At 46.4% G+C, this 12602-nt stretch overlaps 1 protein-coding gene across 1 annotated transcript in view; it reads left to right on the top strand.

Annotated features, from left to right (window-relative positions):
• Positions 1-12602, top strand: part of LOC307027244 (cullin-9-like) — a 65332-nt gene that overhangs the window by 39351 nt on the left and 13379 nt on the right. Inside the window, 5 exon segments of the mRNA XM_079695452.1 lie at positions 2148-2274; positions 4213-4412; positions 7614-7828; positions 9852-9966; positions 10217-10636. Coding sequence (XP_079551578.1) covers positions 2148-2274; positions 4213-4412; positions 7614-7828; positions 9852-9966; positions 10217-10636 — 1077 coding nt within the window.

The raw sequence follows: 12602 nt of genomic DNA, 5'->3' as shown, positions 1-12602 counted from the left end.
TTCTTACATGTTGAACACAAATACCTGTACTTTCTACTTCTTACATGTTGAACTCAAATACCTGTACTTTCTACTTCTTACATGTTGAACTCAAATACCTGTACTTTCTACTTCTTACATGTTGAACTCAAATACCTGTACTTTCTACTTCTTACATGTTGAACTCAAATACCTGTACTTTCTACTTCTTACATGTTGAACTCAAATACCTGTACTTTCTACTTCTCACATGTTGAACTCAAATACCTGTACTTTCTACTTCTTACATGTTGAACTCAAATACCTGTACTTTCTACTTCTTACATGTTGAACTCAAATACCTGTACTTTCTACTTCTTACATGTTGAACTCAAATACCTGTACTTTCTACTTCTTACATGTTGAACTCAAATACCTGTACTTTCTACTTCTTACATGTTGAACACAAATACCTGTACTTTCTACTTCTTACATGTTGAACACAAATACCTGTACTTTCTACTTCTTACATGTTGAACTCAAATACCTGTACTTTCTACTTCTCACATGTTGAACTCAAATACCTGTACTTTCTACTTCTAACATGTTGAACTCAAATACCTGTACTTTCTACTTCTTACATGTTGAACTCAAATACCTGTACTTTCTACTTCTTACATGTTGAACACAAATACCTGTACTTTCTACTTCTTACATTTTCCAAACAGTCTGGTTCCTTTAGTCTGAATGTGTGTTTGGTGGCGTGATCATTATTATTTAGAGTCATTGCGTGCCTATTGATTTGAACAATAGGTACGCAATCCATCATTTCCTGCTCTTGGATGTTTGTGTGGTGCGTTCACTGACTGTGGGATGTCTGTGTGCTGCGTTCACTGACTGTGGGATGTCTGTGTGCTGCGTTCACTGACTGTGGGATGTTTGTGTGCTGCGTTCACTGACTGTGGGATGTCTGTGTGCTGCGTTCACTGACTGTGGGATGTCTGTGTGCTGCGTTCACTGACTGTGGGATGTCTGTGTGCTGCGTTCACTGACTGTGGGATGTCTGTGTGCTGCGTTCACCGACTGTGGGATGTCTGTGTGCTGCGTTCACTGACTGTGGGATGTTTGTGTGCTGCGTTCACTGACTGTGGGATGTCTTTGTGCTGCGTTCACTGACTGTGGGATGTCTGTGTGCTGCGTTCACTGACTGTGGGATGTCTTTGTGCTGCGTTCCCTGACTGTGGGATGTCTGTGTGCTGCGTTCACTGACTGTGGGATGTTTGTGTGCTGCGTTCACCGACTGTGGGATGTTTGTGTGCTGCGTTCACTGACTGTGAGATGTCTTTGTGCTGCGTTCACTGACTGTGGGATGTCTGTGTGCTGCGTTCACTGACTGTGGGATGTCTTTGTGCTGCGTTCACTGACTGTGGGATGTTTGTGTGCTGCGTTCACTGACTGTGGGATGTCTGTGTGCTGCGTTCACTGACTGTGGGATGTCTTTGTGCTGCGTTCACTGACTGTGGGATGTCTTTGTGCTGCGTTCACTGACTGTGGGATGTCTGTGTGCTGCGTTCACTGACTGTGGGATGTTTGTGTGCTGCGTTCACCGACTGTGGGATGTTTGTGTGCTGCGTTCACTGACTGTGAGATGTCTTTGTGCTGCGTTCACCGACTGTGGGATGTCTGTGTGCTGCGTTCACCGACTGTGGGATGTCTGTGTGCTGCGTTCACTGACTGTGGGATGTCTGTGTGCTGCGTTCACTGACTGTGGGATGTCTGTGTGCTGCGTTCACCGACTGTGGGATGTCTGTGTGCTGCGTTCACCGACTGTGGGATGTCTGTGTGCTGCGTTCACCGACTGTGGGATGTTTGTGTGCTGCGTTCACTGACTGTGGGATGTTTGTGTGCTGCGTTCACTGACTGTGGGATGTCTGTGTGCTGCGTTCACTGACTGTGGGATGTTTGTGTGCTGCGTTCACTGACTGTGGGATGTCTGTGTGCTGCGTTCACTGACTGTGGGATGTCTTTGTGATGCGTTCACTGACTGGGATGTCTTTGTGATGCGTTCACTGACTGTGGGATGTCTGTGTGCTGCGTTCACTGACTGTGGGATGTCTTTGTGATGCGTTCACTGACTGGGATGTCTTTGTGATGCGTTCACTGACTGTGGGATGTTTGTGTGTCTGCAGGAGGTGCAGGTGGAGGCTCTTCTGAAGCAGACCCGCCTCTCGCCCCCCGTCCTGCTTCACGCTCTGAAGCCGCTCATCAGCGAGGGGGGGCCGCTGACCTGCAGCCGACCGGACGACCCCCCGCAGGGTGAGACACTCTGAACACTCTGAACTCTCAACACTAGTGTTACAGAAAGTGACGATGCAATAATAAATAAGTTCAGTTAAAAGTTGGCAAAATCAATCAAATGTAGGTAAAGATGTTTTCAGCCAGGAGTTGTTTCCAATGTGAGAGATTCAGTATGAATAATAAGGAGGCTTTTACAAAAATAAATAGAAGAAATGGAAATCAAAAATGTTGAACAAAGAGGTTGATTTGCTAAAAAAGTTCAACATAAGACGAGCTCTAGTTTCAGGTGAGGGACGTAGTTTGGACCCCTGCTAAACACCATGAAGGGACAACACGTCCTCCAGTCTCTCGGTAATGGACAGTGATATGAGAGTCAGTGTTTCCCCTACCATTGTCTTGGAGGGGCGCTGCGCCCCGCCAAAGGAGCCCAGCGCCCACACTGAAATTCAAGGTGTTTAAAAAAACATTTCTAATCTTTTTTTAAATACATTTTTATTTTAATATATAAAACGGACAAGTCAAATCAAGCGATCTGATTGGTTCTTAGCCGTGATATACTGAGCGTATACCACGGGTAGAATTGTAAGTTACTTTTCACAACAAGTCGGTATCCCTCCGCGTCTGAGAAAAACAGTATACCGTTGGGCTTTTCATACTGGAACAAGAAAGCAGCGGAGAAGTAACGGGGCAGAAGCCCTCCTTTTTGACGCAGCGGTCCAGACATAGACATCAGACGGCAAAAGATATTCAGTGTGCAGTTCCTTTGGCATTAGGGCAGGGATATCTAGATACTTTTGAAGGTCTAACATAATGAATTGTGCTACTTTTAAAGCAAGCAACGATGTTTTCAAATCTGTAATCAAAGAGGTCCGCAAAAACGCTATCGACCAATCAGATTGCTTGATTTGACTTGTCAGTTTTATAAATATATTTAAATTTCTTCCGTTACGAAACAAACTTACAAATCATAAGATGGAAACATTTAAGATTAACTTCGACCTCCGGGGGGGTCTTACTATGGAGGAGTGGATTGAGCTGTGCCTATCTCCAGAGAGCACCTAAACGACGACATGCAGAGCTACGTGAAGAGCAGGTAGACCAACTGGAAAAGTAGCACCATTCAAAAGCTTTCTGATGCGGGTCTTGAAACAAAGCAGAGAAATTATGACCGTTAGTGGCCACAGGTGCGAAAGCTCTCTCCAGAGCTACTGGAAGCCCAATCTCGGGGACCGGAGAAAGTGGAGCAATATTCTCTCCATGCCAAGCAACAGCCTAGAACAACCTCAACCTATACAAGTGACCACGTAAGCCATGCTACTGATGCTGGACAGGTTTTCAGTGGATGCACAATAAACAGCAACATACACATTAATGTAAATAAACAGCCAAATAATGGATCAACGCTCTCTGTCTAACATGTTCGCTAGCTGTTAGTGTTGTTGCATAGCAACCACCTCGCACTATGTTTTGTGCAGAAGGCAACGGAGGGACTATTTCATTTTGAACGTCATTATTTACTAATAAAAACTATTTAAATTAGAGTGTGTATTTTTCTTTCATATTGCCACACTTGGTAACCGTTTTATAAAAGCAATAGCTCACTTCAGGCCGTGATGCTCATTATATCACAGCTAAGGGGGTTGAACCACGCCCCTTAGCTGTGATATAATGAGCATATACCACGGCCTGTCGTGAGCTATTGCTTAAATATATATATAGATATATATTTAGCACCAAATTGCAACTAATCTATATCTACTGTCACTTTTCACATTGAACATGTGCTCTTTTATTAAATAAACTAAACGCTTTCATTTGAAGTTGTGAGTTTAGTGTTTTTGAGCCTAAGAAACTCTGATGCATTCATCAATAACAATAATCCACAGCTCCTCTCTCTGCTCCAGAGGATTAAAAAAAATATATCCTAATGCCACCACCCCCCCCCCCCCCCCCCAGGTGTGCTGCAGCTGGACCCCGGCTTCGTGTCCCGCTCTGAAGGGGGAGGTGTCCTGAAGCTGCTGCCCAGACAGACGTACCTGAACGTGGACGAAGACGCCGCCTCAACGCTGGAGAGGAAGAGGAGCTTCATCTACTGTCTGATCGTCCACATCATGAAGAGAGAGAGGAGCATGCACCTGGACAACTTGGTCTTCAAGGTCTCTGTCCTCATGTCCTTATTAACTCTATTACTTACAGTCTTAAAGGTCTCTGTCCTCATGTCCTTATTCACTCTATTACTTACAGTCTTAAAGGTCTCTGTCCTCATGTCCTTATTCACTCTATTACTTACAGTCTTAAAGGTCTCTGTCCTCATGTCCTTATTAACTCTATTACTTACAGTCTTAAAGGTCTCTGTCCTCATGTCCTTATTCACTCTATTACTTACAGTCTTAAAGGTCTCTGTCCTCATGTCCTTATTAACTCTATTACTTACAGTCTTAAAGGTCTCTGTCCTCATGTCCTTATTCACTCTATTACTTACAGTCTTAAAGGTCTCTGTCCTCATGTCCTTATTCACTCTATTACTTACAGTCTTAAAGGTCTCTGTCCTCATGTCCTTATTAACTCTATTACTTACAGTCTTAAAGGTCTCTGTCCTCATGTCCTTATTCACTCTATTACTTACAGTCTTAAAGGTCTCTGTCCTCATGTCCTTATTCACTCTATTACTTACAGTCTTAAAGGTCTCTGTCCTCATGTCCTTATTCACTCTATTACTTACAGTCTTAAAGGTCTCTGTCCTCATGTCCTTATTCACTCTATTACTTACAGTCTTAAAGGTCTCTGTCCTCATGTCCTTATTAACTCTATTACTTAAAGTCTTAAAGGTCTCTGTCCTCATGTCCTTATTAACTCTATTACTTACAGTCTTAAAGGTCTCTGTCCTCATGTCCTTATTAACTCTATTACTTACAGTCTTAAAGGTCTCTGTCCTCATGTCCTTATTAACTCTATTACTTACAGTCTTAAAGGTCTCTGTCCTCATGTCCTTATTAACTCTATTACTTACAGTCTTAAAGGTCTCTGTCCTCATGTCCTTATTCACTCTATTACTTACAGTCTTAAAGGTCTCTGTCCTCATGTCCTTATTAACTCTATTACTTACAGTCTTAAAGGTCTCTGTCCTCATGTCCTTATTCACTCTATTACTTACAGTCTTAAAGGTCTCTGTCCTCATGTCCTTATTCACTCTATTACTTACAGTCTTAAAGGTCTCTGTCCTCATGTCCTTATTAACTCTATTACTTACAGTCTTAAAGGTCTCTGTCCTCATGTCCTTATTCACTCTATTACTTACAGTCTTAAAGGTCTCTGTCCTCATGTCCTTATTAACTCTATTACTTACAGTCTTAAAGGTCTCTGTCCTCATGTCCTTATTAACTCTATTACTTAAAGTCTTAAAGGTCTCTGTCCTCATGTCCTTATTAACTCTATTACTTACAGTCTTAAAGGTCTCTGTCCTCATGTCCTTATTCACTCTATTACTTACAGTCTTAAAGGTCTCTGTCCTCATGTCCTTATTAACTCTATTACTTACAGTCTTAAAGGTCTCTGTCCTCATGTCCTTATTCACTCTATTACTTACAGTCTTAAAGGTCTCTGTCCTCATGTCCTTATTCACTCTATTACTTACAGTCTTAAAGGTCTCTGTCCTCATGTCCTTATTCACTCTATTACTTACAGTCTTAAAGGTCTCTGTCCTCATGTCCTTATTCACTCTATTACTTACAGTCTTAAAGGTCTCTGTCCTCATGTCCTTATTAACTCTATTACTTACAGTCTTAAAGGTCTCTGTCCTCATGTCCTTATTAACTCTATTACTTACAGTCTTAAAGGTCTCTGTCCTCATGTCCTTATTCACTCTATTACTTACAGTCTTAAAGGTCTCTGTCCTCATGTCCTTATTAACTCTATTACTTACAGTCTTAAAGGTCTCTGTCCTCATGTCCTTATTAACTCTATTACTTACAGTCTTAAAGGTCTCTGTCCTCATGTCCTTATTAACTCTATTACTTAAAGTCTTAAAGGTCTCTGTCCTCATGTCCTTATTCACAGGACACTTCAGAGACATGTCCTTAGTAACAGCTGGAAGAGAGGGGGGGGGGCTACAAGGATCTGTGGGGTTTGGAGCAGGACACTTCAGAGACATGTCCTTAGTAACAGCTGGAAGAGAGGGGGGGGGGGCTACAAGGATCTGTTTGGGGTTTGGAGCAGGACACTTCAGAGACATGTCCTTAGTAACAGCTGGAAGAGAGGGGGGGGGGCTACAAGGATCTGTTTGGGGTTTGGAGCAGGACACTTCAGAGACATTTCCTTAGTAACAGCTGGGAGAGAGGGGGGGGGGCTACAAGGATCTGTTTGGGGTTTGGAGCAGGACACTTCAGAGACATGTCCTTAGTAACAGCTGGAAGAGAGGGGGGGGGGGGCTACAAGGATCTGTTTGGGGTTTGGAGCAGGACACTTCAGAGACATGTCCTTAGTAACAGCTTGAAGAGAGGGGGGGGGGGGCTACAAGGATCTGTTTGGGGTTTGGAGCAGGACACTTCAGAGACATGTCCTTAGTAACAGCTGGAAGAGAGGGGGGGGCTACAAGGATCTGTTTGGGGTTTGGAGCAGGACACTTCAGAGACATGTCCTTAGTAACAGCTGGAAGAGAGGGGGGGGGCTACAAGGATCTGTTTGGGGTTAGGAGCAGGACACTTCAGAGACATGTCCTTAGTAACAGCTGGAAGAGAGGGGGGGGGCTACAAGGATCTGTTTGGGGTTAGGAGCAGGACACTTCAGAGACATGTCCTTAGTAACAGCTGGAAGAGAGAGGGGGGGGGCTACAAGGATCTGTTTGGGGTTTGGAGCGGGACACTTCAGAGACATGTCCTTAGTAACAGCTGGAAGAGAGGGGGGGGCTACAAGGACCTGTTTGGGGTTTGGAGCAGGACACTTCAGAGACATGTCCTTAGTAACAGCTGGAGAGAGGGGGGGGGGGGCTACAAGGACCTGTTTGGGGTTTGGAGCAGGACACTTCAGAGACATGTCCTTAGTAACAGCTGGAAGAGAGGGGGGGGGGGCTACAAGGATCTGTTTGGGGTTTGGAGCAGGACACTTCAGAGACATGTCCTTAGTAACAGCTGGAAGAGAGGGGGGGGGGGCTACAAGGATCTGTTTGGGGTTTGGAGCAGGACACTTCAGAGACATGTCCTTAGTAACAGCTGGAAGAGAGGGGGGGGGGGGCTACAAGGATCTGTTTGGGGTTTGGAGCAGGACACTTCAGAGACAAGTTTAAATATATTCCTTGAAACAGGAAGTGACCTCACGTGTCTCTGTGTACAGGAAGTGACCTCACGTGTGTCTCCCCTCAGGTCCTGGACTCCTGTCAGAAACATGAAGTGTCGGGGCGCTTCAGCTGCAGCTCGGCGGACGTGTTGTCGTGCATCGATCATGTGATCAGTCGCGGCTGTGTGCGGCGCGGCGAGGAGAACCCTCACATCGTGGAGTTCCTGCCCGACGACCCCACCTCGCCTCAGAAGGGTCAGGCGCAGCTGGGGCTCAGCAGGGAGGAGGGCACGGAGAACAGGTGGGACCAATGAGCAGCCACTTCCTGTTCCTCACTTCCTGTTCCCCATTTCCTGTTTTCCACTTCCTCACTTCCTGTTCCTCACTTTCTGTTTTAGTAACGAACCTAGTTAATAAACTAAATACACTTAAATTAAGATGATGTTTGATCTTTTTTTTTGCTCGATATGCTCGTTAGTACTTCCTGTGCTTGTGCCTGAGCTCCTTAGTCCTTCCTGTAGTCCTTCTTTTGCTCGTTAGTACTTCCTGTAGTCCTTCTTTTGCTCGTTAGTACTTCCTGAGCTAGTTAGTACTGCCTGTGCTCGTTCGTACTTCCTATAGTCCTTCTTTTGCTCGTTAGTACTGCCTGTGCTCGTTAGTACTTCCTATAGTCCTTCTTTTGCTCGTTAGTACTGCCTGTGCTCGTTAATACTTCCTATAGTCCTTCTTTTGCTCGTTAGTACTTCTTGTGCTCGTTAGTAGTTCCTGTGCTCGTTAGTACTTCGCGTGCTCGTTAGTACTTCCTGTGCTTGTTAGTAGTTCCTGTGCTCGTTAGTACTTCGCGTGCTCGTTAGTACTTCCTGTGCTCGTTAGTACTTCCTGTGCTTGTTAGTAGTTCCTGAGCTCCTTACTCCTTCCTGTAGTCCTTCTTTTGCTCGTTAGTACTTCCTGTGCTCGTTAGTACTTCCTGTGCTTGTTAGTACTTCCTGTGCTCGCTAGTACTTCCTGTGCTTTTTAGTCCTTCCTTTGCTCGTTAGTACTCCCTGTGCTCCTTACTCCTTCCTGTAGTCCTTCCTTTGCTCGTTAGTACTTCCTGAGCTAGTTAGTACTTCCTGAGTTCGTTAGTACTTCACATGCTCGTTAGTACTTCCTGTGCTCGTTAGTACTTCCTGTAGTCCTTCCTTTGCTCGTTAGTACTTCGCCTGCTCGTTAGTACTTCCTGAGCTCGTTAGTACTTCCTGAGCTTGTCAGTAGTTCCTGTGCTCGTTAGTACTTCCTGTGCTCGTTAGTACTTCCTGTGCTCGTTAGTCCTTTTGCTCGCTAGTACTTCCTGAGCTCGTTAGTACTTCCTGTGCTCGTTAGTACTTCCTGTAGTCCTTCCTTTGCTCGTTAGTACTTGCTGTGCTCGTTAGTACTTCCTGTAGTCCTTCTTTTGCTTGTTAATACTTCCTGTGCTCCTTAGTACTTCCTGAGCTCGTTAGTAATTCCTGAGCTCGTTAGTACTTCCTGAGCTCGTTAGTACTTCGTGAGCTCGTTAGTATTTCCTGAGCTCGTTAGTACTTCCTGTGCTCGTTGGTACTTCCTGAGCTCGTTAGTACTTCCTGTGCTTGTTAGTACTTCCTGAACTCGTTAGTACTTCCTGTGCTCGTTAGTACTTCCTGAGCTTGTTAGTACATTACATTACATTTAACTGAGGCTTTTATCCAAAGCGACTTACAATAAGTACATTCGACCAACAAAATACAACCTTGATGAAAACAGAATCATATAAGTTCATCAGGTTTCATAGAGCCAAACATTTCAAGTGCTACTCAACTGGCTTTAGATCAGCCAGCCCTTTATTAGTATATAAGTGCTTTGTTAGTAATTCTATCTCTGGAAGTGGAGTCCAAAGAGATGAGTTTTCAGTCTGAAGAAGATGTGTAAGCTTTCTGCTGTCCTGATTTCAATGGGGAGCTTGTTCCACCATTTTGGAGCCAGGATAGCAAACCCACGTGTTTCTGCTGATGGGAACTTGGGTCCCCCTCGCAGTGCTCTGTTTGGCTGATGCAGAGCGGAGTGCACGTGCTGGGGTGTACGGTGTAACCATGTCCTGGATGTAGGAAGGGCCAGATCCATTCACAGCATGGTACGCAAGTACCAGTGTCTTGAAGTGGATTCTAGCAGTTACTGGAAGCCAGTGAAGGGAGCGGTACTTCCTGTAGTCCTTCTTTTGCTCGTTAGTACTTCCTGAGCTCGTTAGTACTTCCTGAGCTCGTTAGTACTTCCTGAGCTCGTTAGTACTTCCTGTGCTGGTGGTTTCTAACGTACTGTTGGTGTTGCAGAGCGCCGAACGCTCCCCCCATGCAGGACGGCGTGCTGGACGCCATCTTGTTCTCCATGGGACGAACCATGACTCAGCAGGACGTCCGGCAGCTGATGCAGAGGACTGTGCAGCAGGTGAGTCAATAAAGCTTCATTCAAACTACTGACAGACACAACATGACCCCCCCAGTCTCCTCTTTTGAAGTCAGAGCTTTTATTTGGAAGTCAGTTCCATGTTTGTTGTTTGTTTCTCATGTATTGTGTCTTGATGTTTGTCTATTACACATGGAGCTGCTGTGATGCAAGGAGCATTTCAGACTTGATCTGACCATTAAAGTATTATCCTATCCTATTGTAACACCCCCCTCCCCCTCCCCCCTCCCAGGTGTCGGGGACCCTCAGTCTGGACCCAGATCGGGCCGAGCACCTCCTGATCCACTGCCGCTGGAACGTAGACCTTCTGATCCAGCGCTTCACGGACGACCCGGACGCTCTGGTTCTGGCCGCCGGGCTACTGACCCCCGAGCCGCTAAGCCCCGCCCCTGAGCATATTAGCCCCACCCCCAAACCGATAAGCCCTTCCCCCTGCTGCCCTGTGTGCCTGGGCCCTCCCGCCCCCCCAGAGCCCGGCCCCTCCCTCAGCTGTCTGCACTTCTGCTGCCTGGCCTGCTGGCAGGATCACCTGACGGCCCGCATCGAGCAGAACCTGCTGACCAGCTGCTGCTGTCCAATCACAGACTGCCGCGCCCGGCCCACTTCCTGCTTCTTCCTTAGCGTGCTGACTGACAGGGACACTATCGCCAAGGTAACCAGCTCAGCTGTTCAACAGTAATCTATTGCCATGTGTCATGAGTCAGCACTATGAGTCCTGAACCCTGAGTCAGCATTATGAGTCCTGAACCCTGAGTCAGCACTATGAGTCCTAAACCCTGAGTCAGCATTATGAGTCCTGAACCCTGACCTGAGTCAGCACTATGAGTCCTGAACCCTGAGTCAGCACTATGAGTCCTGAACCCTGAGTCAGCATTATGAGTCCTGAACCCTGAGTCAGCATTATGAGTCCTGAACCCTGAGTCAGCATCATGAGTCCTGAACCCTGAGTCAGCACTATGAGTCCTGAACCCTGAGTCAGCATTATGAGTCCTGAACCCTGAGTCAGCATCATGAGTCCTGAACCCTGACCTGAGTCAGCATTATGAGTCCTGAACCCTGAGTCAGCATGATGAGTCCTGAACCCTGACCTGAGTCAGCATGATGAGTCCTGAACCCTGAGTCAGCATTATGAGTCCTGAACCCTGAGTCAGCATCATGAGTCCTGAACCCTGACCTGAGTCAGCATTATGAGTCCTGAACCCTGAGTCAGCATGATGAGTCCTGAACCCTGACCTGAGTCAGCATGATGAGTCCTGAACCCTGAGTCAGCATTATGAGTCCTGAACCCTGAGTCAGCATTATGAGTCCTGAACCCTGAGTCAGCATGATGAGTCCTGAACCCTGAGTCAGCATTATGAGTCCTGAACCCTGACCTGAGTCAGCATGATGAGTCCTGAACCCTGAGTCAGCATTATGAGTCCTGAACCCTGAGTCAGCATTATGAGTCCTGAACCCTGAGTCAGCATGATGAGTCCTGAACCCTGAGTCAGCATGATGAGTCCTGAACCCTGAGTCAGCATTATGAGTCCTGAACCCTGAGTCAGCATTATGAGTCCTGAACCCTGACCTGAGTCAGCACTATGAGTCCTGAACCCTGAGTCAGCACTATGAGTCCTGAACCCTGAGTCAGCATTATGAGTCCTGAACCCTGAGTCAGCATTATGAGTCCTGAACCCTGAGTCAGCATCATGAGTCCTGAACCCTGACCTGAGTCAGCATTATGAGTCCTGAACCCTGACCTGAGTCAGCATTATGAGTCCTGAACCCTGAGTCAGCATTATGAGTCCTGAACCCTGAGTCAGCATTATGAGTCCTGAACCCTGAGTCAGCATGATGAGTCCTGAACCCTGAGTCAGCATGATGAGTCCTGAACCCTGAGTCAGCATTATGAGTCCTGAACCCTGAGTCAGCATTATGAGTCCTGAACCCTGAGTCAGCATTATGAGTCCTGAACCCTGAGTCAGCACTATGAGTCCTGAACCCTGAGTCAGCATTATGAGTCCTGAACCCTGAGTCAGCACTATGAGTCCTGAACCCTGAGTCAGGATTATGAGTCCTGAACCCTGAGTCAGCATTATGAGTCCTGAACCCTGAGTCAGCATCATGAGTCCTGAACCCTGACCTGAGTCAGCATTATGATTCCTGAACCCTGAGTCAGCATCATGAGTCCTGAACCCTGACCTGAGTCAGCATTATGAGTCCTGAACCCTGAGTCAGCATGATGAGTCCTGAACCCTGAGTCAGCATTATGAGTCCTGAACCCTGAGTCAGCATTATGAGTCCTGAACCCTGAGTCAGCACTATGAGTCCTGAACCCTGAGTCAGCATTATGAGTCCTGAACCCTGAGTCAGCATTATGAGTCCTGAACCCTGAGTCAGCATTATGAGTCCTGAACCCTGAGTCAGCATTATGAGTCCTGAACCCTGAGTCAGCATTATGAGTCCTGAACCCTGAGTCAGCATTATGAGTCCTGAACCCTGACTCAGCATTATGAGTCCTGAACCCTGACTCAGCATTATGAGTCCTGAACCCTGACTCAGCATTATGAGTCCTGAACCCTGAGTCAGCATTATGAGTCCTGAACCCTGAGTCAGCATTATGAGTCCTGAACCCTGAG

This window comes from Notothenia rossii, assembly GCF_949606895.1.
Source record: "Notothenia rossii genome assembly, contig: scaffold_181, whole genome shotgun sequence".
Classification (NCBI taxonomy): Eukaryota; Metazoa; Chordata; class Actinopteri; order Perciformes; family Nototheniidae; genus Notothenia; species Notothenia rossii.
The sequence above is the reverse complement of the archived record's forward strand: the minus strand, read 5'-3'. Positions and strand labels throughout refer to the sequence as shown.